The sequence below is a fragment of the Lycium barbarum genome, chromosome 8, assembly GCF_019175385.1.
Source record: "Lycium barbarum isolate Lr01 chromosome 8, ASM1917538v2, whole genome shotgun sequence".
NCBI classification, from domain to species: domain Eukaryota; kingdom Viridiplantae; phylum Streptophyta; class Magnoliopsida; order Solanales; family Solanaceae; genus Lycium; species Lycium barbarum.
In genome coordinates this window covers 6,962,058-6,985,378 of record NC_083344.1, presented here as the reverse complement: position 1 = coordinate 6,985,378, position 23,321 = coordinate 6,962,058, and the positions used below count along the sequence as shown (strand labels likewise).

The window sequence follows — 23,321 nt, the reverse complement described above, 5'->3', positions numbered from 1 at the left end:
AATATTCTTCTTCTAGTTTTATTATTTTATAACATGTTGTCACCATGAAGCTCTGATCAAGTGAGATATTATGATATTGCATAGCATCCTTAGGTGTTGATAATATGAGTACTCACAGCCAGAGGCGGACCTAGGATTTTAAAACAACGGGGGCATCATTATCTTAACATACACGGCAACAAAATTTTTAGTGATGACTGAGGGATAATACCGTGTCGGACCGGTCACTAATAGTGTAGCAGTGACAAAAATACAAGTATATAGGCGAAAAAATTATGTTGGAGCCGAGATTTGATCTCGGGTGGTGACCAGTGAGCACTCAGGGGCACTCCTACCAACGAAACTACTTTTGTAATTATGTTTGAGGGGCCCTTTTAAAATATATCATAGTTTTTCAAATATATATATATATATATATATATACACACACACACACTAGTTATGTGAGGCCCTTGCTAAGCCCGGGCCCAAACTCAAGATATAAAAATAGATATTTTAATTAAAGAAATATAATTTGTGTTAGTACAAGTGTACAACAACAACAACAACCATATACCCATTGTAGTCCCACAAGTGGGTAATTACGTTAGTAATAATTAAATTTCATATAAGTATATTTTCAATATATGAAAGCAAAACTTTCATTCCACTCCTTTAATATTTTAACTTTCATTTTGATGAAATTATTTACTTCAAATCAAATGCGGAGCCAGAATTTGACATTTATAAGTTATGTATCATAATTTTCTGAAGTTATTTAGTTCTAAATAAATAATCCATACATAGTTAATGAACTTTTAAGACAAATACATAATTTAACTTGTGCAGCGAATGGAGTTGTTCCTCCCTTAATTAGGGATTAGGGGTTCGAACATGGATATGGAAAATATCTTTGGAGGGAGCGCTTCCCTCGAATGGGCGCGATGCATGCAAATTATCTGGATTAATTGGGCTCAAATGCGGATATCGAGCACCAAACAGAAAACCAAAGAACATGAAAAATGAGGTAGGAGGTTCGATAGCTTTTGAAAAGTAGACCTTAAAAAAAAAAAAAAATTGACTTAAATAAATAAGATTAGGACCTAAAAGTAATTAATTAAAAAGTTTTAAAAAAATTTGGAAATTCTTGTGAGGACTACAAAAGTCCCTAAGTTTGCCCTTATATATAGTAGTAATATATATATATATATATATATATATATAAGCTAGAGGGGACACGTATCCCCCCACCCAACACGTTGGGTCCGCCCCTGCTCACAGCTAGAGTTTTGATCTTCAAAGATGAAGCACAATGTTTAGACTTGAAATATTGGATATTAATGAACAGCACGCGCCCATGCTAAAACTGAAATGACTTTAACATATACCTAATGTATCAGGTAAGGTATTTGCGTTGTCTATTTCTTTTTGAATTCTTCAAGTTCTATAACGTGATTTTGAATATGAGCAAAGATAATATATTTTAACTCTTGCAGAGTTTGAAAGAAAATGTGATCACCAGAAGTGATTATATTTACAAGTGTTTTAATTGAATTTGTTAATCAGCAGAAGTCATAATATTTTCACATACTTGTTGTGATTACAATTAAAGATATGTGAGAAAAATAAAAAATTCTCTATATTATATGTGCCTCAATTTACTCCTAAAGTAGCAATATCTTAAAAGAGGTTCTAAATTTTCATAATTTGATATGGTAAAGACACGTTTAAATGATTATATTCCATTCATGAAGGATGAGAACTTTTGATGTTATAAATACAGATCCATTTCCTGTAGTGAATATGACAATATTTAGTAAAGACTATAAATAAAGATGCGCTCTCGGTAGTGAGAATATCACGGCTCACCTCCAGAAGAGGTAGAATAATTGAGAAGAAATATTCTGAATATTTTATTCTTTAATCCTGAAGTAGTAAACATTAACATTCACTCCCGAAGAGGTAAACTTTGAAATTTACTCCCGAAGAGGTAATTGTGAGATTTAATCCTGAAGTGGTTGAGAGAACTAATGAGCTATTGAAAATTATGTCTAAAGCTCATCTGAATGACCAAGTTTCATTCCCTAAAGTGAATGAAGAAATATCACAACACACCTCCTGAAGAGATAAAATAACAAAAGATATAAATGTTATTTTGTGGTATGAAGATCATTGAAGCACGTACCTATCGTATGTTAAATCATCTTGAATATTTTTTATTATATATCATTCAAAGGCAAGATGATGCAAATTTTGTAGAATATTTTCTACAATAACCAGATTGATATAGTATGGTTAGTTGTTAGTAATTTCCCCGAAGGAAATAACACTTTATATATTTCGCCAGAAGAAAGAAATAATTATGTGGCTGCCGCTTTTAGACTAAATATTCAGATGTTAATGGGTATTCTCCCTGAAGGAGATATTAACCATAGAAGTTGATGATAGGAGTACCAAAGACTGTATAGCTTAATGCTTACTTTTTGTCATTTATGGATTTAAGAATGTCTTTAAATATTCATTTGGTTGCAATCCATTTTTTTTTGTCATGACATAGCGATGTCGGGGTAATATCTGATAGTACAAAATCAATTGAAGGCTCCAGAAGAGCTAACTATTTATCTAGATGATCATGGCACTAGTAGTGTCCAAGCAATATGTGATTATGAAGAATAAATTAAAGGCTCCTGAAGAGCTTATATACTATGTCATTCTTTCTAGATTGTAATATACGAAGTTGTTATGATCCAAACACAAGTTGTAGTAAACCCGAAGTTTGCTAAAGTAAATGGCTATCGCATTGAAGCTATAAATGATTGGAGGATTAAATATCTTCAAAATCACAGTGGGTAAGAAAGGTTACCCTCTTTATTCTCCAAATTGTACAACACAAATATAAGCATAATGAAATCACATTTAACTGTAAACCAAAAGCTTATTGATATAAAAAACAATTCATGTCATAGTAAAGCAAAAGTTTACGAGTACAAATAACACATGGCATGGTAAACTTGAAGTTTACTATTATAAATAATTTTATCAGTTGGCATGAGCAATTTGGCCATCCCGATTCAAATATGATATGAAGATTGAGTATTCAACATATATCGAAGAGCTAGAAGATTCTTCAAGAATTTATTTGTGTTGCTTGTTCTGATAATAAGTTGATTATACTAGCTAATGTTGGGATTGAATTTCCTAAATTCCTAAAATATATAAAAGTTGAATATGGGCCCTTCACCTATTATGTGATATTTTAAATAGATGCATCAATTAGATGGTCACATGTGCGTTTATTGTCAACCTATAGTTTGACATTTACAAAATTACTTGCTCAAAATAATTGAGTTAAGAGCACAATTTTCACATTATGTAATCAAGACAATCCATCTTGATAATGCTGATTTATATCCAAGCTGGTTTGGGGTTAAATGCCTCCACTAAATAGCTAAACTATTGCTAATGAGAACAAAGCTTTATGTACTAGTCTGAGATATGATATATTATATACAACATCACTTGTATGCTTCATACCAATAAATTATGATAAATTCTCCCCTCACAATTAGTTCAGGATTACGAACCAGATATTTCCATCTAACAGTTTTTTATGTGTGGTATATGATTATTTAATCTACCACGCTACACAAAGATGGATTCCCCCGTAGAAGATGGGATATATGTTAGTTTTTCTAACATAAGGGGGAGAGAATAAGTTGCTTCGAAATTTGTTGTGAATTATCATTAGTATGATCCTCATTCAAAAAGTAATTCAATTAAATGCTTAAAGCAGTTGCTGACCCAAAACTAGTTTCATATTTCAGCTGCAAAATGCTCCAATTACCATTAATGTCCTTGAAGGACAAATTATACAACATGCATGAAGCATGGTAGATCAATCGGTTCCAAATGAAATAATTCTTGAAAAGAGAGAGGCGCAAATGATAAAAATGGTCATAATAAGGAGGAAATATGCTCTTGAAGAGCATATGACATAACACTTCAAGAAACCTATTGAGAGGTTTAGGTACCTAAAATAATGAAAATGATGAGATCTCAATAAGTTATGTCACATTGTGGACCGATACAAATGATATATAGTTGATGATATCTTTGGTACAATATAGCGCAATATTGTAAAAGATTGTGAGGATCTGAATTCTAGTTTATAAAGCATGTTAACATAGATATTGTTACCTCATTTTGGTAAGCTTCAAGCTTATTGAACCTGCAGTCCAGGCAACAGAAAATGTCACGCAGACAAATATTAATGGATATTATCACTTGACAAAATTTATATGAAAATTCTTGAAGAATTTTAAATGCCTGAAGCATATACGGGTTTTAAAAATCTATTCATAATTCTTATATGGATTAAATCAAGCAAGGTGAATGCAATTTTATCATAATGAGTATTCATTGACTAAGGGTACACATGACTCTACTATCCTTATGTGTCTTTATGAGTGTAAATTGATTACTTGAATATTATTCCAACTATTGAAGAGTTTTCACAAGCAATAGATTATCTGCTGAAAGAAGCTAAAATGAGAAACTTGCAGAATTCTTTGGTCCAGAACTGTCATATCTTTATGCAATTGATGCATTTATATAGTTTGCTATGACTATGAGGATTACAGTCATACGATGTTATTCTACATGACGGTCAAATCATATAAAGATTACGTCTGCTTATAAAGCAAGTCAGGAATGCACTTGGAGTGATTTCAACAATATTATATGTCGATACAACTCTATCCAAAGACTGAAGATGCAACAGCATACATAGCCCAACTAAAGAGAGGATTCATAAAAGGACAAGGCATTTTCACCAAAGTTGTTCTTCACACACGATATCTAAAATAATGGTGATATCAACGTTCAATAGATTGGTTCAAGCGATAATATGGTTGGTTTGTTAACCAAGCCTCTACCAACGGCAACTTTCGAGAAGATGGTGCATAAGATTCGAATGTGAAGATTCAAGTTTTGGATTGATGTTCTCATGAGTGAGAGTTAATACGTGCTGTAAGTTTTTTCCCTGAACCAAGTTTTTATCCCAATTGGGTTTTTTCTAGTAAGGTTTTTAATGAGGCAGCCAAAATGTGTATTATTAGAAATGTGTACTCTTTCCTTCACTATAATTTTCCCCACTGGGTTTTTTCTAGTAAGATTTTAATGAGGCATATTATCTATCAAATAGACATCCAAGGGGGAGTGTTATAGATAAATATTATTTATTATGGATGTCTATCTTTAAGAGAGAAATTAGGGTTAGTAACTTTGGGATCAAGTTTTTTTTACTATAAATAGAGATGTTCCCTTCATTGTATTTTCATCCATCAAGAGAAATAAGAATTCTCCTCTCTTCTCACTTTCTCTACAATATTCTTCTTCTAGTTTTATTATTTTACAACAAATATTAAATAGTAATATTATAGTTATATCTAGGGGTGTTCATGGTTCGGTTTGGGTCGGTTATTGATTAAAACCATAACCAAACCAATTTAGTCGGTTTTTAAATGTCTAAAACCATAACCAAACCAAATAAAATAATAACCACCGGTTTGGTTATTGTTGGTTTGGTTCAGTTTGGTTGGATTTTTCGGTTTATGACTAGCAGCCATGAGACTTATCAGTAAAACATTAAAAAGTTGAAAAAGACATGTCTTTTTTTTTGTTCAAACGATAACTTTTATTTATCGTTTAAGGTGGAACATACATCATAGAAATGTTTTCACTATTAGTGATAGTGTCATACTCAAGTTACCCAAAGTTGCTAAACTATTACATATAGAGCTAAAACTAACTAAGTAGTGGTTGTACCATTTTTGTCATCTTAATACACATACTAGGAAATAAAGTAGAGCATAGGAGCTTTTAGTTGTTGTTACAAACATACATATTAATTAAACATAAAGACTACCTAAAACTAAAATGAAAGTATATAAAATAAAAAAACTTTGTGTAATGATCCCAAACTTTGGGGCAATACTTTCATTTTGTCCTCAATTCTCCCATTTTATTAAAAACACTTTGTGTAATGATCCCAAATTTCAGATGTTTTTCTATCATTATCCCCAGGGCTAGGGTCTCGACTACAAAGAGTTGTTCTTTTCTGCATTTTAGGAGGATTACCCACGGAAAAAGTATTAGGCATTACCATGTGCTTGAGTTGCAGCAAATGCTGATGTTACTGAAGTATCTTCTATAGGAACCTCCAAATCTACAACCTCTGTCCTTTTCATATGAAAAATATTAGAAGTTTAGGACCCATTCAGACAAGAAAAAAGAAAGGTATAAATTCGGGAAAAAAAGAAGAAACAACCTAAAATTAAATGACTGACAAAGAAAGGCTAAAAATTTAAGTTAAAGACATTAGACTCTAACGTAAACTTCTATTAGTAGGTTTACACTTAACACTTAAAGAGTTAAAAGACTTAAAGACATGGGCTTGGACATATTCTTAAAAACATGGGCCTTAAACAATCATGTGAAATAAGTAGACCAAAAATCAAATAATGATTAAAAGGTATAAAATATTTATAATTATTTATGAAAAACTAATATTATACATATAAATAATTATAAAATTTATGTATATAATTTATCGGTTTGGTTCGGTTATTTTTTAATATAACCATAACCAAACCAAATATTATCGGTTTTTAAAATTTAAAACCAAATCAAATCAAACAAAATGTCGGTTTTTTTATTCGGTTTGGTTAAATTTTCGGTTTGGTTTTGGTTTTAACCAAAACCGTGAACAACCCTAGTTATATCAAGGCTCAATTACACATTCAGGACCATTAACTAAATGAATTTTCTGCATTGAATGAAATCCTAATTAAATATCTATTTAGATAATAACATTTAAATAACATAAAGGGTGAGTGAATAAGAAGCTCAACAGCCTATTTTATACTTTAATGAAAAAAGGAAAAAAAAGTTAAATTAGAAAAATATTAATGTGGACTCATTGAATTGCTCAGCTTTTATTAAGTCCTTTGGGCTTCTTCACAGATGCATGTAAGCTTTGAGCATTAATTACTTCTCATGTAAATGAATTGTCTCATTTGCCGAAGAAACTAGCAGATATATCATTGTTAATGAGTTACTCATCCGTTAAAGAAAAGCATCAAACACTCAATTAAAGTTTCATTAAATATTATAGTATTAGTGAGTAAACATTCATTCTTGCTGCAAGGAAATATAACTGCTTATTTATTGTAATTATTGATGATAAGTCATACAAAACGTCATTTTAAAATATATATGGTGAAGAAGTGAAAAAATTTGACAGCAGCTTAAAATCTCTTTTCCTCTATTTTAAAAATTGTCTTCAATGTCTCTTTCACCTTCAAGGTACTTGAACATTCTAGAACTGATCCATAAAATATATATGGATTGTAGAGGTCCAGAAATGCAGGTTATGAGTCAAATCTTAAGAGATCAAAAAGAATCTCTTTTAATGTTAAAGTTGGAGTTTAGTTTTTTTGACCGGCTCATTTTTATTTTTATTGTATATATGTTAGAATTCTTTCATTGCTTACGGGCAGTGGAAATTTGTTTTATAAAGATGGCCAGATAATCTTTTCAATATACTATATATTATTATATTATTCATTTGAACAAAATGTGCACCGAAGGGTATAAATTTTGTATTACTAATATGAATAAGTCTTTTTCTCTTCTATCGTCGTTTTGTAGAAGTCAAACCACTGTAAAAGTTCGTCTACATCAATACTTTCATTTTTATGGTTAATGACTTAATGTTAAGGAGACTGGTAGAGGTTTAATTTGTATACATGCTGAAGTACTGAAGATTTTTGGGAGGGAGACATTACTATAAGAAATTGTTAGGAGAAAGGAACCTCAGCTACAATTGATGAACAATTTGGATCAAGTTCAGAGGACACAATCGAGCAAAGTGAAGGATGAAGGACTAAAGTGAAACTCACAACTTCAATTTGGTCCTAAAAGAAACCCTAATAAGAGAAGAGGGAAAAGAGGACACCTAGATTATATTCCAGGTAGCAAAGGACAGCTGATCCTCTAGAAGGAATCATAGTTTGTTCTATTGTTAGACACTAGGATAGATTTAATTGGTACAAGTGTAGAAATCATTTTATTTTCTTATTTTATTTTATTCAGTAATACTTGTATAAATACATAGGGCACTGTACAGAACAATTCATTCAAACATATATAGAAAATTTCTCATATCTCTCTCAATATGGTATCAGAGCAATAGAATTTTTCGTTGCTAGATCTTATTTTTTGCTTTCTTCTTGTTTGGTCTTCTTTCTTTCTTGATTCACGATGCCTGATAATGTCCCTAATGCCACAGCTCAAGAAGGAAACAACAGTGTCATTTATGACACTTCTCATCCTTATTTCCTTCATGTTTCTGATGCCTCAGGCATGCTCCTGGTGAATACACCTTTTGATGGAAGAGGCTATCTTGGCTGGAGAAAATCCATTCTCATCTCCCTCTTAGCTAAAAATAAGTTGGGATTCATAGATGGAGCTTGTTCAGAGCCAACACAAACTGATTCAACTCTGAAAGTATGGAATCGTTACAATGATATGGTAACCAGTTGGCTTCTCAACTCCCTCTCTAAAGACATTGCTGACATTGTTCTATACTCCAAGACAGCCAAGGATCTATGGTCAGATCTGGAACACAGGTTTGGACAGCCCAATGGGGAAAAATTATACCATCTGCAGAAAGATTTAGCTTATTTAACTTAAGGAAATAGTGATATAGTAGGGTATTACACTAAAATAAAAAGATTGTGGGATGAACTAGATACACTCAATTCTAATGTGCTTTGTAGTTGTGTGTGTACTTGTGAAGGAAAGAAGAAAATGATTCAGTTTAAGGAAGATGAGAGGCTCATTCAATTCCTAATGGGATTGAATGATACCTATGCACCAGCAAGAAGTAATATTCTCATGATTACCCCTTTGCCATCTATCAACTATGCATACACTCTTCTTATGCAAGATCAAAATCAAAGGGAAGTACATGTCACTTCACAATTTCCAGCTGCAACTCACAGGGCTGCAAATTATAGTTCCAAGGCTAGTACATCTTACAGAGGCAAGAAACATACTCAGTTTTGTACCTATTGTAAAATGACTAACCACTCTATTGAGAAGTGTTACAAACTTCTAGGTTTTCCTGCTGATTTTAAATTCACTAAGTCTAAAAACTATCAAGGAAATGCAAGAGGCAACTCTATATTTTCCACAGAGCAGCAAAAAGGAAACCTGCAGGACCTGAATACTGCAAATCATGTGGAACAACAACTCTCAACTGATCAGCTCACTCAGCTCATGGATCTCTTAAAACATATGCAATCTGGACAAACTAGTGGAACTGATGTCAATGCAAATTCAGCGGCTGGTATTCACTTTGAAAATTCTTCTTGTTGTTACTCAGTTATCAATTCAAATTCTAGGTCTTGGATTATTGATTCAGGGCCTTCTCATCATATGTGTTTTAATCCTAAGTGTTTCCTATCTTTAACTCCTCTCTCTAAAACATGTGGGTAAAATTACCAAATTCTTCTACAACAAAAGTCACTCATGCAGGAGATGTATACATTCTGCCTGGTCTTATACTAAGAAATGTGCTTCATATTCCTAGTTTCAAGTATAACCTGCTTTCAGTCCATAAACTATGTGTCACATTCAAATGCTTTGTCATTTTTACATATAATGGATGTATTTTGCAGGGCCCTCTACTGAGGAGGCCTCAAGCTTTTGGTAAGATCAAATATGGACTCTACATTTTAGAACCAACAGTACACAAGTCTAGAAGTTTCTCTACCAACAAGTCTAGGAGTTTTTCAACCAACAATGTTGTTTCTTTCCCTAAGAGATGTATTTCTCATTCTAGTGTTGTTTCTTTCCCTAAGAGATGTATTTCTCATTATGTTTTAGCTTCAGTTCTTTACCTATTTCAGTTAAATCACAATCTGATGTAATGTTATGGCATGTAAGATTAGGCCATTTGCCTTTCAAAGCAATGAAATACATTAGTTCTATTTCATTTTTGTCTAGTCTTGATTCTCCCTATACTGTTTGTCCCTTAGCAAGGCAATCTAGGTTGCCTTTCCCGGTTAGTCAAATCAAGAGTAAAGCTATTTTTGATCTCATTCACATAGATACTTGGGGTCCTTATAAGGTTCCTACTTATAATGGGTATAAAATATTTTCTTACTATAGTGGATGATTTTAGTAGGGGTACTTGGACATATCTTCTAAGCACTAAGTCTAATGCCTTTTCGGTTTTAAAACATTTTTTAAGCATGACTGAGAGGCAATTCAACACTAAAGTAAGAATCAGCAGATCTGATAATGCATTGGAATTGGGTAAAAGTGCAGAAACTTCCTCATTTCTTCAACTCACATGGTATTCTTCATAAAAAAAATTGTGTAGGAACACCACAACAAAATGGGGTTGTGGAAAGAAAACATAGACACTTATTGGAAGTGGCAAGAGCTCTAATGTTTCATTCTAGATACCAACTTGCTATTGGGGAGATTGTATTCTTACTGCGACTTTCTTGATTAACAAGTTTCCTTCAAGGGTTTTAGATAGAAATACACCTTATGAACTTCTTTATGATACAAAACCTGATTATAATTCATTAAGGAGCTTTGGTCGTTTGTGTTATGCCTCTACACTTTCACAAAGCAGGGGTAAATTTCAACCTAGAGCAGAGGCTTGTATTTTTTTTGGGATATCCTGTTGGGCAGAAGGAGTATAAACTTTTGCATTTATCATCAAGACAAGTGTTTACTTCCAGAGATGTTCAGTTTTATGAACACCTCTTTAAATCCTTTTGCTTCATTTCCTAATACTAATCTAACTACTGCCTTTCCACCTATCTCAAATATATATTCTGATCATCTTACAGATGATTCTTTATTTTCACCTCCTCTCAATCAGCAGACTCCTACTTCTTCTTCTACTAGTGACACTACTCCTATTATTAATCCTATAGATAGTCCTCAACCATTATCATCACTATCTCCTCATCAAAATCCTGAAAATGTTCAGCCTGACTTACCTCATCCCATACCTACTCAACCATCACCATCTACTTCACAACATCCTGTAAATGTTCCGCCTGATTTACCTTTTCCCATACCTATTCCACAAACAATTCAACCCAATCCACCTAGAAGATCTGGTAGACAGAATAAGGGGACTTTACCACCTTACTTACATGATTACATTTACAACAACATTTTTGTCACTGATCTTACTGATACTTGCTTTACATCAACTCCTACTTCTCCAATTTTTTCTTTTACTTCTTTATCTTCTCAAAACCAGAACCTACTCCTTTCTGTCTCTAAAATAAAAGAACCAACACACTACACCTGTACACATCCAGGGTGGTAAGATACCAAGAATTCAGAATTGGAAGCATTAAAATTCAACAAGAATTGGGTTGTTGTGATCTTACCTCCAGGACAAAAGGCATTGCCTTGTAAATGGGTCTATAAAGTGAAACATAATGCAGATGGAAGTGTTGAGAGGCTTAAGGCCAGACTAGTAATCAGAGGGTATATTCAAAGGGAAGGTTTAGATTATAATGAAACCTTTTCCCTGTGGTTAAAATGACAACCATTATATGCCTTTTATCTATTGTAGCCAAGAAAAATTGGGTTGTTTCTTAATTTGAAGTGAGTAATGCTTTTTTACATGGGGATATTCAAAAAGAAATATATATGAAAATTCCAGTAGGGGTTGATTCACCAAGTCCTCACCATGTTTGCAAGCTCAAAAGGTCACTTTATGGCCTCAAGCAAGCCTCACAATAGTGGTATGCAAGGCTTGCAGGGGCATTGAGTTTCAAAGGCTTTTCTTCCCTTTTAAATGATTATTCATTGTTTTATAAAAGGTCAGGGGATTCTATTTCAATAGTGGCTGTTTATGTGGATGATATTCTTATTACTGGGGATAACTATGCTGAATTAGCAGATTTAAAGTCATTTCTTCATTCGGAGTTCAAAATTAAAGATCTTGGCCTAATTCACTACTTTTTGGGCATGGAAATCCTGCGAGAAAAACAAGGATTCATAGTTACTCAAACGAAATTTACAAAGGATTTGCTTACTAAGTTTGATTGTACCAATCTTCCTTTTGTAACTTGTCCTTGGGATCCTCCACTCAAATTGACTGCTGATTCAGAAACCCTCTTGCTGATGCCACCATCTACCGCCGACTAGTTGGAAAACCCAACTATTTGACTCATACCCGTCCTGATCTTTGCTTCACTGTCTTGACATTGAGTCAATTTTTGCAGCGACCTTGCATTTCTCATTTTAAAGCTGCTCTTCGTGTTCTTCAATACATCCAATCTAACCCAAATCAGGGTATTCTTCTCACTTCTAACCCTTCTTTCAAACTTTTAACTTTTTGTGATGCCGATTGGGCGAGTTGCAAGGATACTCGGCGATCGATAAGTGGGTTTTTTATTAGTTTGGGTGGATCTCCTATCAGTTGGAAGTCGAAAAAGCAAGATTCCATTTCACTATCTTCAGCGGAAGCTGAATATAGATCCATACAAAGACTTGTTGCAGAAATTATCTGGCTTCTTAGTCTGCTCAAAGATTTATCAATGGAGGTTTCAATTCCGGTTCCCATTTTCTCTGATAGCCAAGCTGCTATCCATATTGCTCGGAATCCGATTTTCCATGAACGGACGAAGCATGTTGAATTGGATTGCCACTTCATCCGCCAACAATTCATGTCCAGCTTGATTTCACTGACATTTGTCCCCTCAAAATCTCAACTTGCAGATGTTTTTACGAAATCTTTGTATGTACCTCAGCTTCGTTCCATTCTTGGCAAGTTGGGTGTCTCTGCTTTCCCCTCCAACTTAAGGGGGATGTTAGGAGAAAGGAACCTCAGCTACAATTGATGAACAATTTGGATCAAGTTTAGAGGACACAATCGAGCAAAGTGAAGGATGAAGGACTAAAGTGAAACTCACAACTTCAATTTGGTCCTAAAAGAAACCCTAATAAGAGAAGAGGGAAAAGAGGACACCTGGATTCTATTCCAGCTAGCAAAGGACAACTGGTCCTCTAGAAGGAATCATAATTTTTTCTATTGTTAGACACTAGGATAGATTTAATTGGTACAAGTGTAGAAATCATTTTATTTTATTCAGTAATACTTGTATAAATACATAGGGCACTGTACTGAACAATTCATTAAAACATATACAGAAAATTTCTCATATCTCTCTCAATAGGCAACATGAATAGTCTTATGCACACAACTCAAGTGACGGTGGTGAGGACAACGATCTTTATTCTATTTCTTGATTTTATTATCAGTTCCAACATTATTTAGATTTAAAAGTTAATACAATCTATTAATTCAACTTCACTCTTATAACTGGTGTATGCAACTAATAGTTTAATGAATCAATACTTTATTCAAGTTTCAATTTCTCTAATTTTTAACTCTCAAGATTTTTGAGAACATGTTGGTTTCACTGATTTCTTAGGCTCATTATTCATGATCATCTTAAGTTTGTATTTTGTTTCCCTTCAAATTTTGTGTTAATCATGTTTTAATAATTTTTATATTATTTTAAAAAGTTTATACCAATTAACAGAGGATACACGTGCAACGCACGTGTCCAAGAACTAGTATGGTAAAAGGAAAGGGACAAAATTGGTACACATTTGTTAAGTTTATAAGCTCCTGTCTTGAATGATTTTAAATGATTTAACAGAATTAATTCAAAGGAAGTTTTTGCACCAAAAGGAATATAATGTATCTACAATGATGTTGTTAAATTACACGAACAATCAAGCTCATAATGCACTAAAGACCATGTAGAAGATTCCATTTGATTGAAACTAATTTTCCACACCCTTTATCGCATAGCCAATTCCAAATGTGATATATCACGCCTTTTGTGTTTGGAATCTTACTTTAATTTGCTGAATGTTCACACAGACTTCTGGTCAATGAATTAGGACAAGTAGTAATAAAATATTGTAGCTAAGGCTAAAAGAAAGGTCTTTAGTCATTTGCCCATGATTCATGGAATTTGGTTGTTGATTTAGCTAAGGCCAAAAGAAAGGTTTTTTTTTTTTTTTCGAGTTTCTTATCTAAACTATCAAGTGTTTGTGTTTTCTATTTGAACTATCACCAACTATATCAAGACACACTCAGTGGTGGAACTAGAATTTTCGCTAAGGGGGTTCAAAATTTATAAAAATGAACACACGAAGAAGTCGAAGGGGGTTTAACATCTACTAAATATATATAAAAAATAATTTTAACCATGTATAAACAGTGTAATTTTTCGCCGAAGGGTCAGATGAACACCCTTGGCAATGCCCGGCTCCGTCCCTGGACACACCTCGACTAGTATTTGATGGTGTGTGGTGCACACTCTCATTTTTTTGTTTAAATATGGTGCCAAATGGCACTCCATGCGAATAAATAAAGAATTAATTGAAAAATTAAAAGAAAAAAATTTAAGAGATAATGATAAAAAAAAACACACCAGAAGTATCACTTTTTTGAACTGAACTATCACCGACTATCATCCTTACGTTTCCTTTTACGTTTGGAATCTTACTTTACTTAGTGTTCACATAGATATATTGTGAATGAATTAGGAGACGTAGTAATAAAAAATTTGTAGCAAAGGCCAAAAGAAAGGTCCTTGGTTGGTATAGTTCACATCTCTTACTTCTTATCACAAATAGGGTTGTTCAAAACCAAACCGCCATCGATAACCCAACTGTAAAATTGGTTTATTGGCTTATTGATAGTGGGCTATCGGATTAGCGGTTGGGGAATGGATTAAAATTTTGTAGTTAACGGCTTATCGGTGCAGGGACGGATTACACAATTTTCTTATGGGGCAAATCGTTAACCCGTTAAGAATTTATCATATTTATATTTTTACCCCTAAACATATAAAATATGTAATGTAAACCTAAAACACTAAAATCTAAAGCTAAAGCACTAAAGCGAAAAGTCTGAACCATGAGTAATTATCTTCAGTAAACTCTTCCATTAACCATAAATTATTATTATTATTATTATTATTATTATTATTATTATTTTGTGTTGGAAGTTACTATTGCAATAATTGTGGTTCCAGATAAAGGTGGTGAAGTGATCACCATCGGAAGGGTTGAGATTAAACTTGTGAATTCTTAACTATTAAGTCTTGCCCTGTGGCTATGGGGCTTAATTGACTTCCTAGTTGTTAAATTATGAATAAAACGTTTGTCTTTCGAGGCAAAAAAAAATGATAGTAGTTACGTAATTTAACCGATACACCGCCCGATAACCGTCCAATAATTGCTAACCTGATACCGAACCAACCGATATCTTATCGGTTGGCTAGCGGATTAGTACTTTTAAAAGCCGATAACCGTTAAGCCAAACCGTTAAGCGTAGTTATCAGCCCAATCCGCCCGATAAGCAGCCCTAATCACAAATACCATGTAAACGATTACCTTTGATTAGTTTCTCAATTAGCTTTTACAACTTAGGGCCATTTGGACATGTCAGTGAATTGATATTATGTTGATTTGAAATTAGGTTGATTTAGAGTTGAAATTTTATTTGAATGTGCAATTTGAATTTCTTATGTTGTGTTTTTTTCATAAACATGAAAACTGAAACCTATCAAAACTTTTCCAACTCTTATACAATCGTTCATAAACAAGGTATCGGAATATCCTAAGGCGCCACATTAATAAATTGCATATCTCCATAATCCTTTTATAAATAAATGCTTACAATGTTATTACAAACTTTCAAATATACATAATTTTACAAAGATCCACTAGTCCAAAAAGACAACAATAGTAGTAACTAGCTAGCTATTTTTTAAATCTAATCCTTCCACATGACATGGATAATTTCTTCACGTTGAGCATGAAAGTTTTTTACAAAATTTAAAGTGGTGGGTCTCTTTTTACAAAATATAAACTTGAGTGGAGAGTGTGAATCTATGATATTGGTTGCAAAAATGTTATTTTGTATCTTTTTGCCAAGGGAACAATGGTAAGGGTATAAGTAAAAACAGAATCTTCAGAAGTGGTTTTAAAAGTCACTAGCCTTCAAGTTTTTTAGTATAGAGTCATTTGTAAGGCTTTCACTGTTTCTACTTGACTTATATATCTTTTTAACTTTAGGTGAATTTGGGTTGTTCTTGTGCATCAATGATAAAGTTTAGTTACCCTTTTGCAATTCTCTCATGCTAAAATAGTCACTTCAATTATTTCTCAGGAAGAAAAGTGAGAATTTCTTGAATTTCAAGTATTCAATTTCACCACTAAAATACATAGACTAATTAATTTTATATTTTTTTTAAATAAGTATTTATCTAAGAGTGACTTTAGGAATTTCGGAAAACTTTTTTTTTTTTCATCAACAACTATACTGGCTTTATTTTTGAGTGGCGTGGTAGAGGAGACCTTGACTATTGACAATTCAACTAATACAATTTGTTGTACTAAAAATCCAAACTCTTTTAAGTCTAAACCAAAAAAAGAACACTCCAGACAGTAAGAACAGTATATGGGAGTCCATTAATGAATTTAATATTATCAATAAGCCAACTAAGATCATAGAAAAACATGTAAATTTAAAAATAGTGCCTAACAGTGCAAATGCAAATAACTTTAACTACCGTGGGACCCAACCAAACTTTTGAAAAGTTTTAACTTCTTTATTCGACTTGAAGAATGTTTTGCATAATGCCATGCATTTAACAACTTCCCCTGTCGAGAGGTTAATTGACTGACTAAAAACAGTATACAATGGATTTGAAATCGTTAAATAGATTTTCTAAGATCATTGTTTTGCATTCTATATCAATTCTTGTTTTAGCTCAACAAGTAATAAAGAGAAATCTACTTGTCATATAGTTATGGACAGAAGTTGCAATCTTCTCTTTGGTCTAGCAGTTTTCATTCTGCTTCATCACAATACTTCACTTGCTAGTGTTCCTAATATTAGCACTGATGAAGTTGCTCTTCTTGCACTGAAATCACACATTTCTTCTCCTCATAACATCTTACAAAGCAACTGGTCCTCTTCCAGCCCAATATGCAGCTGGATCGGAATCACTTGCGGCTCCCGCCACAATCGAGTCACTGCTTTAAACATTTCTAGCATGCAACTTCATGGTACCATTCCTCCACACCTTGGAAACCTCTCATTTCTCATCTCCCTCGACATCAGTAACAACACTTTCCATGGAGATTTCCCAGAAGAGTTGGCTCATTTGCAGAGGTTGAAATTGATTAATGTCACAAGCAATAACTTCACTGGTTCCATTCCATCATTTTTAAGTTTCTTACCTAACCTTCAATACATGTACCTTTCGATGAATCAATTTTGGGGGGAAATTCCATCTTCCCTTTCCAATCTAACAAAGCTAGAAGTGTTGAGAATGAATAGAAATTTTCTCAAAAGAGAGATCCATCGGGAAATCGGTTATCTTCGTTACTTGACTATCCTAGACTTGCAATGTAATCAGCTTACTGGCTCTATACCAACATCAATCTTCAACATTACAACGATGCGAATCATTGCTCTTTCCCATAACAATCTTACTGGTAAGCTTCCCACATCTATATGTGACCATCTTCCAAACTTGGAAGGGCTTTACCTCGGAGGCAACTCCCTAGATGGAGTGATTCCACCAAACCTGGAGAAATGCAAAAAGCTTCAAGTTTTGGCATTGTGTAAAAATGAGTTTATTGGAACTGTACCAAGAGAGCTAGCCAACTTAACAGCTCTTACACTATTAAATTTTGCAGCTCTGCATTTGGAAGGTATGATATTTCTATACAAGAGATCAAATTTCTTCCATTTCCCTCTTTCATCACAACAATACCGTATTTTGAATAGTTGGTAATAGGTGTCACATTAATAAAATAAGAAGGAAAACGGAAAACGAGAAAAGATGTGGTGCAAAATGCCAAAGCAGCATTTAAAAGTACAACAATTTTTCTGAAATGAGGGCTCTATTCTCCCATTAACAGCATAGTTACCGATTATTTTCGGTTCCTTACGCATTCTTAAGTTAATGTGTTCTTAAAAATTTACTTTAAATATTTCAGAGTAAATACTTCGTTTTTCATATTAGGATCTTAAAAAATGAGAACACCCAATAGTTCTACCTTATTCTTGATTTAATCAAATTAGCTCTACCTATATAGGTTTTTCAAACGTAGTCAGCATAGAAATAATGTAACTACATGGATTAGGAAGACCGTGGTATGTTACTAGCATAGATAATCTAATAAAATTATTTGAATAAGGGATTTATATTGTTGATCCAAACTAAAACTATGCATAGTTAGATTCATTGATATATTGATTTAGTAATTTTCAATAGTTCAGATAGAGCTGTATTACATGTTCACTTCAGTAATTTGTTCATGAGTGATGGAGAACAATATGGGATGTTATAACATAACTCTGGGATATTGTAGCTTGCTTAGTTCTAGTCCATCCGGTACTCATACATTTCCCCAATTTAACAGGAGAGATACCAGTGGAGCTAGGTAATCTAAAGAAACTACAAGTGCTGTCTTTAGCCGAGAATGAGTTTACTGGTTCTGTCCCTGCAAGCATTTTCAACATGTCAACACTGAAGATCCTAGATCTTGGGACAAACAAGCTTTCAGGTACTCCTCTTTTAGATTTAGGCCGTGGAATGCCCGTCCTAGAAGAACTTTCTTGTGGGGGAAACCACCTGAGTGGTTTTATCTCTACTTCAATCTCAAATTCTTCAAGACTCAGAATGCTTGATCTCTCATCCAACAGTTTCACAGGTCCAATTCCTGAATCACTTGGTAATTTAGAATACCTCGAGATTCTAAACTTGGAGGGGAATAATCTTTTCAGTGATTCAACATTGAGCTTCCTTACATCATTAACAAATTGTAGGAAACTAAGAGTACTCTTGGTTGTTGATAATCCGTTGGATGGTGTTTTGTCCGCATCTATAGGGAATTTCTCCAACTCTCTAAATTTGTTTAAAGGAGGTGGTTGTAAACTTAAGGGTGTCATTCCTCGAGAAATTGGTAATCTTACTGGAGTGATACATATGAGTTTGTTTAACAATGAGTTTACTGGTCATATTCCAAATACTCTCCAAGGCATGTTGAACCTTCAGGAATTTTACCTACAAAGAAACAAGATAGAAGGAACCATACCAGATGTTATATGCAGTTTAAAGAATCTCGGTGCAATAGACTTGTCAGGAAATCAGTTTTCAGGTTCCGTGCCACCATGCTTAGGAGAAGTTACTAGTTTGAGGTATCTTAATCTAGATAACAACATGCTGAATTCAAGCTTACCTGCAAGCTTGGGGAGCCTTCAAGATCTCCTAGTATTCAACGTTTCATCCAATTTATTAAGTGGGAAAATTCCACTTGAAATTGGAAATTTAAAGGCTGCAGCAGTGATTGATTTGTCAAAAAATGAATTTTCTGGTAAGATTCCTACCACTCTAGGGGGTCTAGACAAATTGATTAATCTTTCTCTGGCACATAATAGATTAGACGGGCCTATTCCAAATTCGTTTGGCAAAATGTTGGCATTGGAATTCTTGGATCTTTGCTATAACAATCTTAGTGGTGAAATTCCAAAATCTTTAGAAGCTCTTGTGTATCTCAAATACCTAAACTTCTCATTCAATAAACTTAGTGGAGAGATTCCCACCGGTGGTTATTTTGCAAATACTACAGGTCAATCTTTCTTGTCCAATGATGCACTTTGTGGTGACTCCCGGTTTAACGTGAAACCATGTGCCATCCAATCTTCCAAGAGGAAAAAGACATTCTTTTTTTTGTACATCATTTTGATAGTGGGTCTGCCATTTCTCGTATTAGCCCTCGCGTATGTATTTTTACGTTTGCTAAGGACAAAGAAGAATATAGGTCAAGCAGATGTGTCTTTGGTAAAAGGACATGAAAGAGTTTCCTATTATGAACTTGAACATGCAACAGAAGGATTCAACGAAAGCAACTTGCTTGGTAATGGGAGTTTCAGCATGGTCTACAAGGGGATATTTAAAGATGGTACCCTTTTCGCAGCAAAGGTCTTCAATATCCAATGGGAGGGTGCATTCAAAAGTTTTGACACAGAATGTGAGATACTACGGAGCCTTCGCCACAGAAATCTGATCAAAGTCATAACGAGTTGTTCCAACCTTGATTTCAAAGCCCTGGTGTTGGAATACATGCCCAATGGGACACTTGATAACTGGTTATACTCTCACAACTTGTTCTTGGACTTATTGCAGAGATTAGATATAATGATAGATGTTGCATCTGCAATGGACTATCTCCACAATGGCTATTCAGCACCTGTTGTGCATTGTGACTTGAAGCCAACCAATGTCTTGCTAGATCAAGAAATGGTTGGTCATGTTAGTGATTTTGGCATTGCAAAATTGTTAGGTGCAGGGGAGGCTTTTGTTCAAACAAGGACAGTTGCAACCATTGGATATATTGCTCCAGGTATATCAGAATTTTTTAGAGTTCTCTTATATCGTTTAAATGATCAAAACAATTCGTTGCCCTAGATCTGGATTGACACTCTCAGTTTTTGCTTACTCCATTTTAACTAGGAATCTTTTATGATCATTTCCGATTGCTATTGCAGAGTATGGTCAAGATGGAATAGTATCCACAAGCAGTGATGTTTACAGTTTTGGCATCTTGATAATGGAGACGTTTACAAGGATGAGACCAAGTGATGAGATATTTACTGGAGAATTGAGCATACAACGTTGGGTTAGTGATTCCTTCCCAAGTGGAATTCATAAGGTGTTGGATTCTATTTTGGTATCGCCAAGGGATGATCAAATCGAAGTAAAGATGCAATGTATGTTATCTATCATGGAATTAGCTTTGAGCTGCACTTTAGTGAGACCTGATGCAAGAATTAGCATGGAAGATGCTCTTTCAAAACTTAAAAAGATTAGGCTCCATATTGTCAGTAGTCGCTACTAGGTGGAACATAATCGAACCATCATCTCTTCACTCTTGTATGTTGCTTGTTTACCTATGCTGACTGTGTTAAGGTTTCAGCTTACCACACGTACTTATGTTTTTTCTATCCAACATCCCTTTAGAACATAGCATCATCTCTTGTATGCTGCTTGTATTTATATCCAACGTCCCTTTAGAACATAAGGCAGCCCTGCTCTCTGTTGGATTTTGTTATTACACTGTGTTGTTCTGTCACGACTCAAGATCTAAGATGCTACAGCCTCTAAGCTGAGACATAACTGAGCCCAGAGTTTTTAATAGCTCAAAAATGAAAGACTACAGCAGAATACATTCCAGATGAGTAATAGTCAAAATCATTTATGACGTAGTTTAAAAGAATCGATTACTTATCCGTTCTCAATTAAAAACACTTTTGTAGGCATTGTGATGTCCGCACTACTGGTGTTGAATGCACATTCTATCAACCACGAAGACCATATACTATAGTAATGATTCTAACAATACTGCTACTATATCTTTTCTTAGGAGATGGTGATTATAAGAACATTGTTAGTTAGGAAATTTTATTATTCTCATACATCTGATTCTAATGACATCACTGAAACTATTATCAAAAGGCTGTGCTAAACTAATCCATGGGCCAAAAGTTAAATTCAGAACATATACAAGAGACTAACCACACATGCATATACTCTATATCGAGAATTATTATTGTTGCTTGATTACTTATGCTGAGTGTGTTTGTTTCAACTCAGCACCAGTACTTTAGAAACTATTGAGGTCCATTTCTATGTACTTCACACCGAATATGCAAATCTGAGACGACATTTGTTTACCACACCTAAAACTGATTTGGCATTAAGTAATTCAATTTTATACCATCTGTTTAATCAAGAAATTGTGAATTTGGCGTGATTCATATTTCTATTTTAAATTCTTAAAATTTGTCGTATTTGCGCATGCATAGAGTTCCGGATACCATGCTCTGATGATACTATAAGCTAACTATAAACATCATGCTCATACTATTTGAGTTATGAGACATGCAGCATATAATTAGCAAAAGTAAGAAGAAAGTGTTATATACAGAAGAAGCTGGGGTCGAGCTTGTAGACCTCCTTTACAGTTTCCTCGCATTCTCTTTAGGGGCTGTCGTAAAGCTTTTATGTTGCAACTCAAAACTTGATTGCATACATAATTTGTACGAAGGTGCTGATGGTTCACGGAACTATACTAAATCGGAAGAGTGCAAAAACAGGACACTACTGAGTACGTTTTTATCAAGTAGCTTCTATTTACTAGGAAGGTTGCCATTATCAAACAACTAGAACTAGCACGGTACTGTTAATCATGATAAATGTTGAAATACGAGAATCAGTTACTTATTAAACAAAAGAAGTGATTAAAAATAACTTTTACACCTAAAGATTATTAAAAATTATTTTAAAAAAACATAGCAGAAAAAGTATTCAACACTACAAACAGTAATACTATATCTAGTCCGCAATATCAATTGTTTTTGAAAATTGAATTTATTTCATAATATTTGATGTTTTAGAAAAATGAGACCTTTTTTTATTGCTTTTCACGCTCTCTCTCTCTCTCTATATATATTTGGTCGTGAGTGTTGTTGATGATCCCTTCTTCACCGAATGGTCTCTATATATAGGCATCTGGCGGACTTCAACTCCAGATTTCAAATTATTAAAGAATCTTTTGAGTTTAGCCAGGTGCTCTTTGGGCCCCATCGACACGTGAAACTTTCAGAAGAAATTTCATATTATTGTCCTTTGCTGATCTGTCCTTTGTTGTAGCTTAAAGTTGCTTTAATAAAGCCACTTTATTGATATTGTCTTCTAGTTCTTTTTGCTTTTTCCATGAATCTGCCTTTTTCTTTGTCTTTGTCTATCATGATTATTTCTTCCATTAATTTATCTCTCTTACGTGTCTAAATTATGTAGTGCAATTGAATCAAAACTCATTCCCGAATCTATATCATTTGGATCCTGCGAGTCTTGAAATGCACTGTTTTGAAAAATTTTCATGTCTCCTTCAAGATCTGAACTATGAACTGGTGACATCCCTGGACTTGGATGTCACGCCCCGAACCATGGCCTGGACGTAACACGGCACTCGGTGCCTGACTGCATGTGACCGAGCGAACCACATGGCTTGTTGAATCATCATGATACATAACATAAGCGGAATATAACGTGAATGCATGATGAGCCTTTATAAAACATGGTAAGTCATAATACTTAATAAAATACTTGTTTAAACATGAGTGAGCCAAAATG

At 33.9% G+C, this 23,321-nt stretch overlaps 2 protein-coding genes across 2 annotated transcripts; both read left to right on the top strand.

Annotated features, from left to right (window-relative positions):
- Positions 1-8,301: 8,301 nt before the first annotated feature.
- LOC132607636 (uncharacterized) lies at positions 8,302-12,926 on the top strand. The gene is made up of 5 exons (XM_060321730.1): positions 8,302-8,669; positions 8,820-9,391; positions 10,800-11,397; positions 11,904-12,147; positions 12,309-12,926. Exons 1-5 carry the CDS (start codon positions 8,302-8,304, stop codon positions 12,924-12,926), a joined length of 2,400 nt encoding a protein of 799 aa, XP_060177713.1.
- Positions 12,927-16,770: 3,844 nt separating this feature from the next.
- LOC132604975 (LRR receptor-like serine/threonine-protein kinase EFR) lies at positions 16,771-21,212 on the top strand. Its single transcript, XM_060318315.1, has 3 exons — positions 16,771-17,832; positions 18,547-20,529; positions 20,675-21,212. Exons 1-3 carry the CDS (start codon positions 16,923-16,925, stop codon positions 21,022-21,024), a joined length of 3,243 nt encoding a protein of 1,080 aa, XP_060174298.1. The 5' UTR covers positions 16,771-16,922; the 3' UTR covers positions 21,025-21,212.
- The last annotated feature ends 2,109 nt before the right edge of the window (positions 21,213-23,321 follow it).